The 17,308-nt window shown below is 42.5% G+C and overlaps 1 protein-coding gene across 3 annotated transcripts in view; it reads left to right on the top strand.

Moving 5' to 3' along the window:
- Positions 1-17,308, top strand: part of ABCC5 (ATP binding cassette subfamily C member 5) — a 125,298-nt gene that overhangs the window by 75,563 nt on the left and 32,427 nt on the right. For all 3 annotated transcript variants that reach the window (XM_089685461.1, XM_089685462.1, XM_089685463.1), the window contains 2 exons: positions 7,882-8,006; positions 11,838-11,910. In XM_089685461.1, coding sequence (XP_089541587.1) covers positions 7,882-8,006; positions 11,838-11,910 — 198 coding nt within the window. The remainder of the gene's footprint in view (positions 1-7,881; positions 8,007-11,837; positions 11,911-17,308) is intronic.

The following is a 17,308-nucleotide window of genomic DNA, read 5'->3' as shown; positions in this document are numbered from 1 at the left end:
ACGAATTACACGCGGTGTCCCACACCGCTTAGTACGAACTTTGTATGGCTCAAATCACCTCATCCACACCAAAAAGGTTCAGGACCCTTTTATAAACCTGCACCATGTGATTCGATTTCTGGCAATCATCGAATTTTGCGGTCTGTTTCAGGGTGTCATTAATTTACCATTGACTCCCACACAGGACCGCATGAACGCGATTGCAGTGTGGTGCGGGAAACACACAGGATTTGCAGCGTTTCCCACAGCGCATTGGTGTGAACCTGGTCTTAATGATTACATTGATATTTACTTGTCTTTCATAGCTCACTGTTAGAATAGATATCACAATAAGTTTTCTTCTTACAAGCACTTTAACAGAGCAATAGCAAACTGTGTTCCAACCAATGGCTCATTGTGATGGTACTTACCAGCTGATACAGCAGTTCTGTTTGAGGTAATCGCTGGTCTGTGATCTGGGGTTGACTGAACTTTAAAAACCTAGCAATCCTTTTTTTTTTTTAACATTTATTTTAAATACTGCATGTTTCTGTCATTTGTTTAAACTGAACGGTTAAGGAAAATGTAAGCGTCAAATAAGCATAGGTGTGGCAAAACAAAATACTTTAGCAGATCTTTGATTGTAGACCTGTAAAAGCTACATACACACAAATGGTTCTCACAATATCATAAATGGCATGCAAAAGCTTGTTCAGCACCTAACCAAATACAGCTAAGAACATACACAATAGGTTTGAAGGTTCACTATGTACCCATAAAACACTAGTATTGTAATAATAGCTAAAAGATACAGAGCTCTGCTGATCAAGAACATTCTTTTTCTGAGTACAACGCCTAATTTCTTTCTCATTGAGGGACATAAGAAGTCTTTTATCTTTTGGGTTTAATTGCCACTTACACTGATTGGATTGGACCCTGACAAACAAAGGACTATAGGCTCAGAATAACCCCTCCAACTATCAGCATGCCTCATTTTTTTACCTAGTGTTCTTGGAGGACAGAAGTCTCTTCAGCTCTGCTTTGCGTAGGACTAGTGTATTTTTTCTTACGATCATTGATAGACACAGCTCTTTTTTATCTTGACTGTAGGGTTTATAGTGCCACCTACAGGAGTTGGACACTAGGTAGAAAAGAACACAGCACCATCTATAGGCAGTCTCCTCTTGTAGAACACCCCTTCTCTCCTATAGGCATTCAGTTCTTTATGCCTAGTATTTCAGGAGTAAGGAACTGGTTCCCTGCTGGAACCTGTGGTTCCATAGCCTTGATCCAGTGGTCACCCCAGTCTGGCCAGCGAGTGCCTGCAGACCTTTACTTGAACGCTGGGTTGGCCATGACAAAGCACCATCCTGGACTGGGGTGGTGAGCGAATTAAATGTCTCGGGACACATATGACCTGGTGCCGCAGTCCTTGTTACCCTGGCTGACAGCCCCCCACTTCGGTGGAGAGGAGGCTCTGTCTCGGGAGCATCACCCGCAAACTCTGTTGGGTCAGTTAGTAGACTTCCTGTGCCTCCTCTGGATGCAGTGTGGAGTGCGGGTTCTTCCTGAGATGGTTGGTCCTTACAGGGTTCTCCTTCCCTTCTAGACCTGGGCTTCTGAGCCCTACCCCTCCCGCTTGGCCATCAGAGGTGCTGCGATTGGTTGTCTTTTCTCTGCGGTCACAGCCCTTTTGTAGCCCTGCCTGTGTCCCTAGCTAGGCCACCCCGATTCCAACTAGAGGAATTCTTTCAGTGTCTTTGTTCCCCCAATGCATGTGACCCCCTCCTCCTCCCTCCCTCCCTGGGTTGGAGTCTGGACTGGTGGCTATGGGGACCTGCGGTGCTGGCCTCAGTTCGGGCACCTGGGGGATAGTTTGACCGCTTGTTGCTGCAGGGGGCTTTCTGGACCCCCCTACCCGGGTTCTTTGCTCCCTCCATGGGTGTCAGCACGACATAGTTGGTCCTCCAGCAACTTTAGGCCAGAGATTTGTGGCCTATCAGTGCTTTGACAGTTAACACCTGCCAGGTGCGGATATGTGGCAGCCCAATGCCTAGATGGGTGAAACAGTAGGGCAGAGCGTGGTGGATGGTCACTCTGGCAGCCATGATGTTTGAATGGGACTTGTTGCCCTAGTCCTCCCTCCCTGCAAGAAGGCATGGTAAGCCTGGGTTGCTGCCTGTGGGGCTGGGGATAGTCAGGAGATGGGCTGGTGGTACCACCCCTGCTGCCTGTGAGCACTCGAAAACCACCCCCTTCCCTGTCGCCGACCTCTAGTGGCTGCTCCTGCATAGTAAGACTGCAGCTGGTGGTCATCTTGGAGTGGTCCCAGCCGGCGGCCGTTTTCTCAGCGCCCTGTGGCAGCTGTGTAGACATGAATGATGGATGACTGCTCTTCACTCCCTGCACCTGTAGGGAAAAGCAGAATGGGGTTCACCTCCCCTGCTGTTGTGTTGGGCCTTAGGTAGCTTTGTGCCTCTAGATCCATGTGCGGTCAGCTTGGTGCTGTGCCTGGATCCTGCATGCAGCTGCAACTGCCAGGATGGCAAGAAACAGATTCCACTCGTGGTAGGCCATAGCCTCATTCATCAACACTGACATGCTGCTGGCGCTACTGGTGCGGGTCTGGGGCTCAAGGGTGCGTGTAGTGCATGGCCAGTACAAGCCATAGCCTTTGTATTGGAGGACTTAACGTTTGTTTTTGGAGCAGAATGCATCGCCTCAGTTTCCATGGCTCTATCGTTCTGGCTGGTCCAGGGCCTTTCATTTGTGATAAGTACTTGAATGTAGCCCGCTGCCTGCCAAATCTCCACATTGGCTGTGCGTTCCGGTGGACTCTCTGGCTAGGGATGTCAATCACCGGGTCCCGGACGGCGATTCCCAGACAGCATGCGAGGATCGTGGGGTAAAGCTGACGGGAGAGACCTGTGTGTAAACACAGGTCTCTCTCCTGTCAGCATGGACATGCTGTTTTGTATCTCTCTGCACAGGAGAAAGCATGTCTTCTTGTGGAAGTCATCCAAAGTAGCACCAAAGAGATAACCCTCCTGGAAGGGCATTTCCTAAGTCAACGTCCCCTATCCAGAAATGCAAATCATGTATATATACGTGACTTTGCGCAGCCCTGCCGCCCTGTAGCATTATTTCTGCTACAAGGCAGTGGGAAAGTGGTTAATGAACATAAGAGAAAACATTTTTTTAAACCTTTTGTTATTTGCTGTAAAATACCTTTCTTTAAGTTCATTGTTAAACACAACACCCATCTCTCTATTGGAGTTTACACTTCTGACACTGCTTTGTTACGAAATGGATGCCTATAGCAGAGAGGGGTTTTATACCAGAGGGGACTGCTCATAGGCAGTGCTGTGTTCTTTTCTGCCTAGTGTCCTACTCTTGTGTGTGACTCTATAAACGACATGGTCAAGATTCAGAAGAGCTGTGTCCGTCAATGAACTGAGAGAGAGGAATTTTACAGTGAGTATAAAAAATTCCCATTTTGGTGGGCACCTTTTCCACTTGGGCTAAGTTCACCTTTTAAAAATAGATAAATGCACATATTTTTGCACGTTTTCTATTACAGTTATCTGGCATTGTCCTTTAGCCTGGCTTTTGAAGTGCCATGACTGAACCTCTGGACTGGACATTGCAGGGATATCCTGCGAGTGACCTTTGACCACTTGGTTCTGCATAGGGTGCTTTCCAGACTCTGTTACAAATATATAATAGAAAATATATAAAACAATATAAGTCTATCACATGTCTATGAACTGAACTGTATGTAGGCACCAATGGCAGCACCCTCCAGAGTGAAGCTGTAGCTCTGTAAGCTGTATAAAAAAAGAACACAGGGGCGCCAGACTAAGTGCAGTATGAGACAATTCCGTTTATTAAAATAAAGCAAATTGGGAATTCGCTATGAAGCAGGTGAGATTAGGCATGTAAAATCATTGGGAAGGTCCCCAGGGTGATCCGGCTGATAGAATATTATCCAAGTCCAAACAGGAGCAGCGGCATGTGGCCAAACGCCGCTGGAACCAGTGTGTAACGCAAAGATGACGTGGTACCGGAAGGGATGATACAGAGGAGATGTCACTCCGTAAAAAGATCCTGTTTGGACTTGGATAATATTCCATCAGCCAGATCACCTTCCTAATGATTTTACATGCTTAATCTCACCTTTATAGTGAGTTCTCAATTTGCTTTATTTTTATGAACGGAACTGTCTCATACTGCACTTAGTCTGGCGCCCCTCTGTGTTCTTTTTTCTGTTCTGGTAAAAGTTGGTTGTGGAGCACTTTCAAGATCAATAACCGCAAGTGAGCCTCTGAAGACTAGCTATGTGAGCAAGTTGGTAATGCCGAGCACCAGGGTCTACCTCATTTACATTGGTGGCTAGGCGCCTTTAAAATTCCCAGCTTTCCTGCCAGGTTTCCCGCATAAGGGGATAATGATTTCGGACTAATGCAGGCCATATATTTTTCGGTTTTCTTTCCTGCAACCTGTCAGTTATCCTGCCCATAGATGGGTCAAATCTCGGCTATTCTCTGCTGAAGCGACTGAGATTTGATCCATCTATGGCCGGCTTAAGTGCTGATGTCATGCGCTGGGTGGAACGTTGCAGGCTCCAAATTTTTGTTCCTACTATACAGTTTTGATGAAGCATCACAATGCTGCTATTCAGCATGCAAAGAGCCTTTAGATGTATTGGGTGTGGCCACTTCCTCTTTCCTTTCACCTGAGGTTTTTACTACAGTCGTGCAAGACTTTATGGCCCGAATCACCCAGTTATTTGCAGATTCTGACCACAGAGACCACAAGCTCACTCCCACATCTGCTCCCGCAGATTCTGTGTCCAATTCCTCATGGTCTTTGTAGATTCCAAGGCATTCGCTGCTGAACATTTTGTCTAATTATGACACCCTCCAGTCTTTTCCTGTGAGCTTGGCCCTGTGGAATTGGAGCTTACTAGTACTTGCGTCCAAATTAAGAGCGTTTTTCTCTATGGAGATTGGAAACCCCAATCTGTCTTGTGTCCCACCTTAGCAATGGGGCTACCATCTTGATGAAAGATGCACCAGTTTTTAAGGACCCAACCAGTAGGTGTTTGGAAGCCTTCTTTAGGACTCTATTCTAGCTGGCAGGTCCTGCTCTTCACCCTATCTTGGCTATAACTTTACTCTGACAGACCATGACTGATTGGTCAAAATTCCTTTAATAGATTTTTTTTTTTTTTTACCACTGCTGTGGTTGATCCCTCAATTTATAGGATAGTGGAGCAAGTGGTTGTAGCATTAAGCTTCATTTGTGACTGTCTGCTGGAGGCTTCCCAGCTTATCTCTTGTATGAGTCTCCTATCAGTGCACATGTAGGACCCTTTGGGTAGAGTACTGGACTGCTGAACTTGCGTCTAAGAAGTCTGTTCCCAATGACCTTTAATAGACAATGTCTCTTTAAATGTACTCATGATTCCAGTGTCAAAAACCCTACTGGAAGGGCAAAAGCACCCACGTTACTTGCTGGAAGAAGTTCAAGGAATAGACCACAACATTTTCTTCCTGTTTATCTCAAGCTTTCCTTTTATTTTTCTACTTCTGTATTGACCCCCCCTTCCTCAAGCTTGGGTCGCAGTCCACCTGCAAGCTAAGGGGCTCAAAGTGTTCCTCGTGAAGGTGCTTCCCCACTTTGCAGATGCATGGACAGCTGCCAACAGATACCTGGGTGAATAAGTTGGACCAAGGTGTCATTGTCCCAGTGGCAGAATGCTTTAAAGTTTTTCACTGTTTCTAAATCCAAAGGGGGCATCTGCCCCATCTTTGATCTCTAAATGTCTTCATTGGGGCCTAGAAATTTTACATAGCATCCACCAGGTCTGTCATCACCGCCCTTTACCAGGCAGACTTTCTCGCTTCTGTGGACATCAAGGACCTTTGACTCATCGTTTGGTGTATCTGGGTCATTCAACTCGCTACTTTTGTTTGAGGGTTTTGAGGCTGATGGTAGCCACCTTTTGAGACCATCTCATTTTGCCAGTTTCCGTCTAGACCATGACAACTCAACATCCTTTTGTCCTAAGATAAGTCAACCAAGTCTTTTAGCAGACCAATTAATTTGGCACCAAGGACCAGCTTGTCCCTGGCCTGGTGTCTCAGCAGCCTGGCTCTAGAATTGAGCAGTCCTTCTTTCTCCTCTTTTTGGAACATCCTCATGACTGATGGCAGCCTGTTAGGCTGTTTTGCCCATCCCTCAGTTGGTCTGGTTTTGGTTGTCCTGAAGGTCAATTACTTTTTTGTCCCTCAGTAGACAAGAACAGAGAAATGGTTGCTACAAATCCAAGGCATGCTCGTAGTAAGACTCAGTGCCGACTGTCAAATCCTCTTATAGATGCCAATATAACCTGAAGATGGAACACTTTGGTGCCTGTAAGTGCACTTCAAGAAAAGGATTTTACTGTGTGTATATATAATCCTATTTTAACCCTGTGTGCTGACAAATGTCTGTTTCTCAATTAAATTTAAACTTTCAGATTACAATTCTTAAGGGAGCTTAAGTTGATTGTAGTCTGACAGGGCCATTCATAGGTGGATTGGGAAATTTATCATCATAGGTCTTTAGTCTTCTTCATACTTGAGTCGCACACAGTTCAGGCAGTCATGTGGGAAGAATCTGCTTTCATTGATGAATTTTCCTTGCTTAAAAAAAGGGGTCTTGGTAGGTGTGTCGGCACAAAGCCTAGACATTTAAATTTAAGCCATACATGGTTCAGAACTCGTACAGCTCAGCATGGATCAGCTGATTTTTCGATCCATGTATGGGCACTGTGGTTGTACAGAAGTTGATCTACCCTCTCTGAATCTCCCAGCTCGATCAGTGCTGCAGGCGATGGTGTATTCTGATGGAAAGGAAGTCCCTCCGCTGTCAGAATACAATAGCTCAGCGGTGATGATTGGCCCATCCACATTGAGTGTGTGGATGAGAGGATTCGAGTTCAGCCCGCTGGTTGAACAGAAAAAAAAAAAACTAACTCATCTATGGGCTGCTTTATGCAGTTATATGGAAAAGACATACCATAATCTGATCATTAATTATCGATCCTGTGTATCTTTAGAGTTTGTAGACATTATAAACTGTTCTTTCACATTACTAAACCCACAAACCTGCATTCACTATATCTGGTCTCTCGCGGTACACAGAACATTGAAATGCAATTATTGTAGTAAATATAAACTGCTAAATACCTTTTCTCACCAGCAGTATATAGCAGTTTTGTGACTTCTATTAGTGTCAGCTGAGCACCAGTTAAAGCTTGAAGGAGGAGTTTTCATTCTCCTCTGACTGTCTTATGAGGCTGCATAACCCCCTGACCCTCTGTCTGGACAGCGATGTTTGGCCCTGTGCTGATCACATGCACCCTGCCAAAGAAAAAAAAAACCTCTCTAGCAATACACACTAAACTGAGTATGTGCAGAGTGACTCCTAGACTCTGTACTATCAGCAGATGGATTGGGGACAGTAGAAGGGAAGGATCAGAAAAGACAGGATCAAACAGCCTTTTTAAACAATGCGAAGGATTAACCCCTTAAGTTCCACAATGAGTTTTTTCAAGCATGCTTTACTTCATATATACACTAATTTTACTGTTGTGGGTTTAGGAACACTTTAAGGTCTTTTGTCCCAGTGTAGTTATCTTAGATAACTGTGTAGCTTTCCTTCACTTGCTGGTGATGTATCCCACAAGAAGAAACTAAAGGGAGGATCTGGTTGATACAAGCAGTGAAAAAAGCATTCTGTCAAACTTTTTAATAAATGTGGGCCCAGTGTGTAGTTACAGATGAATGTTTTGCTTGGTAGATAATTTTTAGAGTTTTGAGTGTGCGCTTATTATTTTATTTTATTTTTTTTAAGATGACTCTTCTCGAAGGCTGTATCGCTGTTAATGGTTCAGTTGCTTACGTTGCACAGCAAGCGTGGATATTAAATTCAACTCTTAGGGACAACATCTTGTTTGGGAAAGAATACGATGAAGAAAGGTATGTGCATATCTTATGTATTTTGAAAAAAAATACTTTGGATTTTATCTTGATGATTTCAAGAAAAAAAAAATGTGCCTAACATCAAAAAAGTATGCAAAGCGATAAGGTTGTTCCTGCTGATAGCCATTAAATAATAGTTGCATTCTGAGCTTCAAACTAAATATTTTAATGGCTGTTGATTGCTTTCACCAGGCTGAAATAAATGACCCTATTTACTTAGCAGTAGACTAGACTACTACTGCTGTTTCTAAGAGCTGCTAGAAACATTTGCTTGGAGCAATTAGAGCAAATGAGGGAAATTTACCACATATGTGCTAAATTCAATTGTACTATGGTCTTCTGGACAGGCATCTTTGCTAAATATTAAGCATATGAAATGCATTCAGTTTAAGAATTTCTTCCTATCCAATTTCTTTTTTAGAAAGTCACAAAGGATTTGGTAAAAAGAAATTTGTGTATACCAAGTGTGTACTCTGCGAATACTTTTGGTTGTCCACTTTTCTATCTACTTTTGAAGCTACTAATTGTTTGGCTGGCAATGCTGATCCAGTGACTTTAGTATTTTGAGCCCCTAACGTGGGATTATTGAGTCTGTTTTGTAATTGTACCTGGAGTTTTGCACAGTTGCTCTTGAAATGCAGTTTGCATTTTAACTAAATAAAAAAAAAAAAAAATCCTAGTAGTAATGGTCTACACCAACCATTTTTGTAGTGCCTGATAAAACTTGCACAATGGCTTTGCGGAATAGACATTTTTTACTTAACAGCAAAACTAATTGTTTAATTATATTTTTAGCTTTCCTCACATAAGCAGTTTTTGCTTATGCCAAAGCATCTTAATTGGGTTTAAGAGTGGTCTCTGACTTGGCCCTTCCATAATATAACGTTTCTGCTTTTTAATGGAAACCTGAAGTGCCATATACGCTATATTGCCAAAAGTATTGGGACACCTGCCTTTACACGCTCATGATCCTTATTGGCATGCCAGTCTTAGTCCGTAGGGTTCAATATTGAGTTGGCCCACCTTTGCAGCTATAACAGCTTCAACTATTCTGTGAAGGCTGTCCACAAGGTTTAGGATTATGTCTATGGGAATGTTTGACCATTCTTCCAGAAACTCATTTGTGGGGTCAGGCACGGAAGTCGGAGGAGAAGACCTGGCTCGTAGTCTCCGCTCTAATTCATGCCAAAGGTGGTTTATCGGGTTGAGGTCAGGACTTTGGGAAGGCCAGTCAAGTTCCTCCACTCCAAACTTGCTCACCCATGTCTTATGGACCTTTCTTTGTGCCCTGGTGCGCAGTCATGTTGGATCAGGAAGGGGCCATCCCTTAACCGTTCCCACAAAGTTGGGAGCATGAAATTGTCCAAAATGTCTTGGTATGCTGACGCCTTAAGAGTTCCCTTCACTGGAACTAAGGGGCCAAGCCTGAAAAACAACCGCGCACCATAATCCCCCTTCCACCAAGCTTTACACTTGGCACAATGCAGTCAGGCAAGTACCGTTCTCCTGACAACTGCCAAACCCAGACACGTCCATCGGATTGCCAGAGAGAGAAGCTTGATTGGTTACTTCAGAGAACACCTCTCCACTGCTCTAGAGTCCAGTGGTGGAGTGCTTTAATCCTCTGTATTCGACGCTTTGCACTTGGTGATGAAAGGCTTGGATGCAGCTGCTCGGCCATGGAAACCCATTCCATGAAGCTCACTACGCACTGTTGTGCTAATCTGAAGGCCACATGAAGTTTGGAGGTCTTTTTCGCTATTGACTCTGCAGACAGTTGGTGACTTCTGCGCACTTTGTGCTTCAGCATGCGCTGACCCTGCTCTGTCATTTTATATGGCCTACCACTTGTTGGCTGAGTTGCTGTTGTACCCAGTTGCCTCCACTGTATTATAATACTACGAACAGTTGACTGTGGAATATTTAGTAGAAAGAAAATTTCACGGATAGACTTATTGCACAGGTGGCAACCAATCGCGGTACCATGCTTGAATTCACTAAGCTCCTGAGAGCGACCCATTCTTTCACAACCGTTTTTAGAAGCAGTCTGCATGTCTAGGTGCTTGATTTTATACACCTGTGGCCATGGAGGTGATTGGAACACCTGAATCCAATTGTTTGGAGGGGTGTCCCAATACCTTTGGCAATATAGTGTATCTATCTGAACCAATGATTGTACTACAGAGCAGGGAGTTTGAGGTGTCTTAACAGGTCATTTATTCCACTTTTGTTGCCTTGTCTGCACTAATAACCCAATTCCCTGGCCTAGCCTTGCCTCCTTCCTGCTAACTAGGCCCCACAATTTGGCCATGACTCTGAAAATGTAGCTAAGTTGTTGGCTTTAGCCCTGGTTCACACTGATGCGGTCTGGAATTTGCAGCATTTTCTGTGCAAATTCTGCACTGCATCAGAATCGCACCCCGTTCGTGCAAACCGCTGCGGGTGTGTATGTTAACACCCCGAAAGCAGTCTGTAAAACGCAGTGCGATGTGCAGAATCGGATCTCATAGGTATGAATACCCATGCGATCCGATTCTAGTGCGGACCCAAAAAAGGGTCCTGTATGTTTTGGGTGTGGTGAGATTAGAGCCATACAAAATCGCACCGCACACAAACCGCATGTGATTTGCACAGGAATGCGGTGCAGTTTTTGTGCGAATCACATGCGATATACCGCATGACTGTACACTTTATGGCCCATGACATACTTTTTAGGGTAAAAAGTTTTTTCTTTATAAACCGCTTATATTGTGGCGCTTTAGTTCCACTTTAAGATCTCCTGTATTTCAAGTCCGTGTTTTTTGCTGCGTTAGACTTTCTGCTGAAAAAACTTTAATAATGCATTTTTTAATTAATCCCTGCAGTCAAGCTACAAAGGCCCCAAGGAGCCTGAAACGTCCCCAAACCCAAATGCTCCCTTTATGCTCCTCAGATAAGAGAGAAATCTGGTTTTGGGGTGTAATACTTGTTTTCCTACCAACCTAACTTTGCACTTTGCTGTCAAGCATTCAACTTCTCTGTATCATCCATAAACAGAACAATGGGCCAGAAAAAGAATGAAGTACCTAAATAAACTACATGCTTTTTTTGTAAAATGGTAACCAGATTCTGATCTTGTGACCTTGATTGCTTTAGTTACTCAGTAATGTTGTACAACACTAAATGTTTTTAATTCAGACTATTTGTCTCTTATGCTATCTATGAAAATTGGGCCACATTCGAGACACTACCATGCAAAAATCCAAATAATTTCAAAAGGTTTATGAACGTTTTCTTTTTCAGCTGTATGCTGATTAAGTGTTTTTAAATTTACTGACCACACCGACTGTATACTTATTCCGTGTCAGGGACTCCTTAAACCCAGAGGGAAATGGCATTTTCAAGAGAGTCTGGCAGTCTACCAAATTTTTTTTTTCAGTACAGGTTTCCTTTAAATTGTTTGATCATTTCTGTTGAAGATATTATTTTCTTTATATAGGGCAAATGCATTCATTATGTACACATGTATGTGGTGAGTTCATTGCATACCTTTTGTGTTTAATGTCCTAAGCTTTAACTGGAATTGTAGGAAGGCAATAATTTGAGAGCAATAGCACATACCACTGCTGGGTGGAACTCCGTGTTTTAATCGTTCTCTTTGGCAATGACCTGTTTCCCTAGCATAAATAGTCTAGAACAGATATTTGTTTTCATCTGTCAGCCACAAGCTACATATTTGCATACAGATTTCTAAAGTATATAAACACTAGTCAGTGCTTTTTACATTCTGTAGAACATGGTTACCACCTGTTTTTGTATTTTGGACTTGATTTGTATTTCTTGCTCTAGGTACAACACTGTGCTGAGTGTCTGTTGTCTAAGACCAGATTTGGCTATACTGCCCAACAGTGATTTAACTGAGGTTTGTAATATATTTTGTAAAATGTTTTAGTAAGATTTATGCTATGATTTATATAATTGTACAAATCCCCAAGAATTTGAAGACAATACAACACCAATTCCAAAAAGTTGGGATGCTGAATGACTTGTAATTCTTGTAAACCCATTTTGTATTCACAATAGAAAACATATAAAAATTTTTGAATTGAGAAAATGTACCATTTCAAAAAAAAAAGAAAAAAGTAATTTTGAATATGATGTCAGCAACACGTCTGAAATAAGTTGGGCCATGTTTACCACTGTGTAGCATCCCTTCTTTTAACAATTCTGGAAACTGAGAAGATCAGTTGCTAGAGTTTTGGGAGAGGCATTTTGTCCTATTCTTGCCTAATAGAGTATTCTAACTGCTCAACAGTCTTTGTTGTATTTTTAGTTTCAAGATTCGCCAAATATTTTCGATTGATGAAAGATCTGGACTGTAAGCAGACCAGTTAAGCACCTGGACTCGTCTACATGTTTTTGTCATAGAGTATGCGGTTTAGCCTTGTCCTGCTGACTTATGCAAGGCCTCCCGTGAAAGAGAGATCATCTGGATGGGAGCATATATTACTATATAAAAGCTGAATATATCTTTCAACATTGGTGCCTTTCCAGATATTCAAGCTGCTCACTCCTTATGCACTAATGGAGCTCTATATCATCAGAGATGCAGGCTTTTGAACTGAGCCCTGATAAAAAGCCAAAAGGTCCCTCTCCTCTTTAGTCTAGAGGATGCGGAGCCCATGGTTGCCAAAAATGTCAAAATTTGTCTGACGACATAAGTTTTCCAATTTACAACAGTCCATTTTAAATTAACTTTGGCTGAGAGAAGACATGGGCCATCCTTGATCGTATTCAGATATGACGTGGGCAGCACAGTGGTTTAATGGTTAGCACTTCTGCCTGGCCAGTACTAGGGTTGCTGGTTCGAATCCCAACCACAGCACCACCTGCCTGGAGTTTGCATGTTTTCCCTGTGCCTGCATGGTTTTCCTTCGGGTATTCTGGTTTCCTTCCACACTCCAAAGACAGGCTCATAGGTTAATTGGCTCCTGTCTGAATTGGCCCTAGTTTGGATATGTATGAATGTGAGTTGTGGACCTTAGATTGTACACCCCTTGAGAATTTGGGACTGATGTGAATGTACAATATATGTATGTAAAGCGCAACGTAAATTGACGACACTATATAAGTACCCGAAATAAATAAATAAATGGCATCTTTGCATGAGAGAGCTTTACCTTGCATTTTTGGATGGCATGGCGAACTGTGCTCACAGTGAATTTTGAAAGTATTCCAGAGTCTGTGCAGTAATGTCCATTACAAAATCATGCCTGGTTTTTAATGCAGTGCCACCTGAGGGCCCAAAGGTCACAGGCATCCAATATTGTGTTTTAGTCTTGTCCCTTGTACACAAATATTTCTCTAGGTTCTCAGAATCTTTTTATATGTACTGTAGATGATGATATATTTATGTACTGTTATATTTAGAGTGTTTGCAATTTTATATTGAGAAAAATTCTGAAATTGCTCAACAGTTTATAGTGCAGCTTTTTACAGTTTGGTGAATCTCTGCCCATCTTTACTTCTGAGACGCTGTGACTCTTCAAGATGCTTGCATTTTTAATAACCAATCATGTTACTGGCCTGTTGCCAATTAACCTAATTAGTTGCATAATATTCTTCTGATTCTTCTATTGTTGGCACAGCTTTTTGTTGCTCTGTCTCAAATTTTTTTAGAGGCGTGTTGCTGCCATTAGTTTCAAAATTACCTTCTATTTTTTCCTTTAACCGCCTCCCACCTGCCATATAAGGAAGTGACAGGGAAGCGGCAGTTCACTTGTTCTGGGAGGACGTCATATGCGCATGCTCGCCTCAGGGTGCGCATGACAATTGGTGGTCCCTAAGACAGAGCAGATCACCGATCGCAATAAAGAGCCAATGATATAGGCTGTATCATGTGATCAGCTGTGTCCAATCACAGCTGATCACATGTAAATAGGAAATGCTGGTTATCGGCAGTCCTCTCCTCACGCTGACAGAGGAGGAGAGCCGGTAAGCTGCATTCCTCAGAGGGGACATGTACACTGATGATCAGTGTCGCCCCATCAGTGCCACCTGTCAGTGTCCATCAATGTCACATACCAGTGCACATCAATGCCACATATCAGTGCCACTCAGTGCTTTCAGTCAGTGCTGCCTATCCGTATCAGTCAGTGCCACATGAGTGCTGCCTTTCAGTGATGCCTGTCAATGCCCACTGGTGATACCTGTCAATGCCCATCCTTCCTCATCAGTGCCCATCACTGCAGCCTCATTTAGCGCACATCAGTGAAGGAGAAAAATTACTTATTTACAAAATTTTATAACTGAAAATAACTAAGAAAACAAACTTTTATTTTTTTTTTTTTCAAAACTTTGTCTTTAGTTTGTTTAGCAAAAAATATAAAACCCCAGAGGTGACTAAATACAGTGTTGCATGACCGTGCAATTGTCATTCAAATGCAACAGCGCTGAAAGCTCAACATTGGCCTGGGCAGGAAGGGGGTGAAAGTGCCTGGTAGGCAAGTGGTTAAAATGGTACATTTTTCTCAGTTCAAACATTTTCATATGTTTTTTATTGTGAATAAAATATGGGTTTGAAATATGCAAATTATTGCATTCTGTTTTTCTGTAGATTTACACCGCATCCCATGTTTTTAGCAATTAATGTTTTATGTTTTCACCCCTAATGTCTGTTGAGTGCTGAAGTTTTAGATTTATTCTCACCAAATATATGATATATGTAGTCTCTAAGTCTTTCCTATGTCTTTTCGTGTACAAAGGTGTATCCAGAGCTTAGAGCATTTATTGACACGCAACAATCTCTCTCCCCCCTCAGAAAAACGATTCATGACTTTTCCCTGTCAAAACCGTACATAGCCATAACACTTCTTTCTCCCTGACCGACAATCTACAGGTGCTGACAAGTAACTGCTCGCTGGGGCTGTAGATCGTTTTGTGCTGTGACAGTTCACAGCAAAAGATCTTCACCAGAGGTACTCGCACGCCCCTGAGTGGCGGATGTGCAGAATGACCTTTTTTATGTGATTTTGCACAGGACTGCCCTGTTAAACTTTTCCATCACTGCGAATGTGTGGGACTGCACATTTAAAGGAACATGAAATTGTATAAAATTAGCTTTTTTTTTTTACTATATAGAAGGTATCTAGGGGAAATTGAGATTATGCTGGAAACTGAGAGGCATCCATCATGGCCCATAAATACAGACAATCAAATGATACTTCTACTGAAGAGACTTCAATCCAGATGTTTTAAAAAGAAAGCTGTGAAAATATCAGCAAATACAGTGCATTCATAAACTATTCAGATACCCTTTACCTTTTTCAATTTTGTTATGTTGCAGCCTGATACTAGAGTTGTTTAACTACATTTATTTTCTCATTAATCTAAAATCAGTACCTCATAATGACAAACTGAAAACAGAATTTTAGAAATATTTCCAAATGTTTGAAAATGGTAAACTGAAATATCACATTGGCATAAGTATTCTGACCCTTTGCAACAACACTTGTAGCTCAGGGGCCTCCCCTTTCTCTTCATTGTTGCCGAGATGTTTATACACCTTTTTATAGGAGTCCGCCTGTGGTAAATTAAATTGTTTGGACATGACTTGGAAAAGCACACGCCTCTCTATAAAAGGCCTCACAGCTGACAATGCATACAGCAAAAGCCATGAGGTCAAAGCAACTTCCTGCAGAGCTCAGAGACTGGATTGTTGCAAGGCACATCTGTGGAAGGCTACAAAAATATTTCTGCTGCACTGAGGGTTCCCAACAGCACAGTATCCTCCATAATTCCCAAATGGAAGAAGTTTGGCACAACCAGGACTCTGCCAAGAGCTGGTTGCTTGGCCGAACTGAGCAATCGGGGGAGAAGGGCCTTAGTAAGAGAGGTGACAAAGAACCTGATGGTCACTCTAACTGAGCTCCAGAGATCCTGTGTGGTTATGGGACACAGTTCCAGAAGAACAACCACCACTGCTGCCCTCCACTGATCTGGGCTTTATGGCAGAGTGGCTAGAAGGAATTCTCTCTTCAGTACAAAACACATGAAAGCTTGCTTGGAGTTTGCAAAAAAGCACCTAATGGACTGTCAGAAGTGAGGAACAAGGTTCTCTGGTTTGATGAAACCTGGATTGAACTGTTTGACCCCAATTCTACACGTTATGTCTGGAGGAAAGCAGGCACCGCTCATCACCTGGCCAATATCATCCCAACAGTGAAGCGTGGTGGTGGCAGCATCATGCTGTTTGGGTGTTTTTCAGCAGTAGGGGCTGGGAGACTGTTCCACTCGGCTTTCCCTCAACTCCGACCAAAGTACAGGGATATCCTGAATGAAAACATGTTCCACAGCGCTCAGGACTTCAGATTGGGCCAAAGGTTCACTTTCCAATAAAAATGATCCTAAGCACACAGCCAAGACAACACGGGAGTGGGTTAGGGACAACTCTGTGTAATTCTGAGAGTGACCCAGCCAAACCTCTGACTTCAACTCTAACAAACCTCTCTGGAGAGACTTGAGGATTTGGAAAGAAGAATTGCAGAAAGTACTCCAATCCTGGTGTGCAAAGCTTGTCGCGTCATACCCAATAAGACTCAAGGCTGTAATTACTGCCAAAGGTGCCTCAACAAATTAGTGAGTAAAAGGCTCGGTACGACCTGCAGCAGGCAATAGCATGGCCCATTTTTTGTTTCAAAACTAAATAAAAACAATTTAATACTAAGTACAAATAAAATACACCAATAAATCTACCTTGTTGCTGTCCACACCTTATCAACCGCTCCATGCTGTTTGTTTTCTCAAGTTTTTATTGCCACCAACTGTTTTTTGTTTACATTCAGCTGTTAGCGGGGAACAATTAATATGAAGTACAAATAAAATACACCAATAAATCTACTTTGTTCCTGCAAGCACCTGACGTGTTGCCACATCAAACCGTGTACATTCTCAAAATAGTGCTGCTCAACTCCAACAATATTCGTTTTCCCCAATACTATAGAAAAACACTGCTATAATAATATATCAACTAGTGATATATAAATATCAAAACTTAAAAAAAAAAAAAAAGACAAAATGCAATAGAAACAGTAAAAATATTAAGTGTATAAAAACAAATAGTGTTCATAAAGTTCTCATAACCCTATTTAAAAGTACAAAAAATATATATTTTGATGCTCCATTTAGGTGTCAGTAGTGCAGTTTCCTCATATGTAGAAATGGAAATTGTGCTCCCAATCTCCCCTGCAGCACCACCACTCTGTTCTCAATGCTGCCGCTTATCTCCGGTCAATGACCCACTAAATGTTAGGTCAAAGAAA

The sequence above is a fragment of the Staurois parvus genome, unplaced genomic scaffold, assembly GCF_062004578.1.
Source record: "Staurois parvus isolate SC_StPar_1 unplaced genomic scaffold, SC_StPar_1.0 ptg000376l, whole genome shotgun sequence".
In the NCBI taxonomy this organism is placed as follows: Eukaryota; Metazoa; Chordata; class Amphibia; order Anura; family Ranidae; genus Staurois; species Staurois parvus.
Note: the sequence above shows the minus strand (reverse complement) of the source record. Positions and strands in the feature narration are given on the sequence as shown.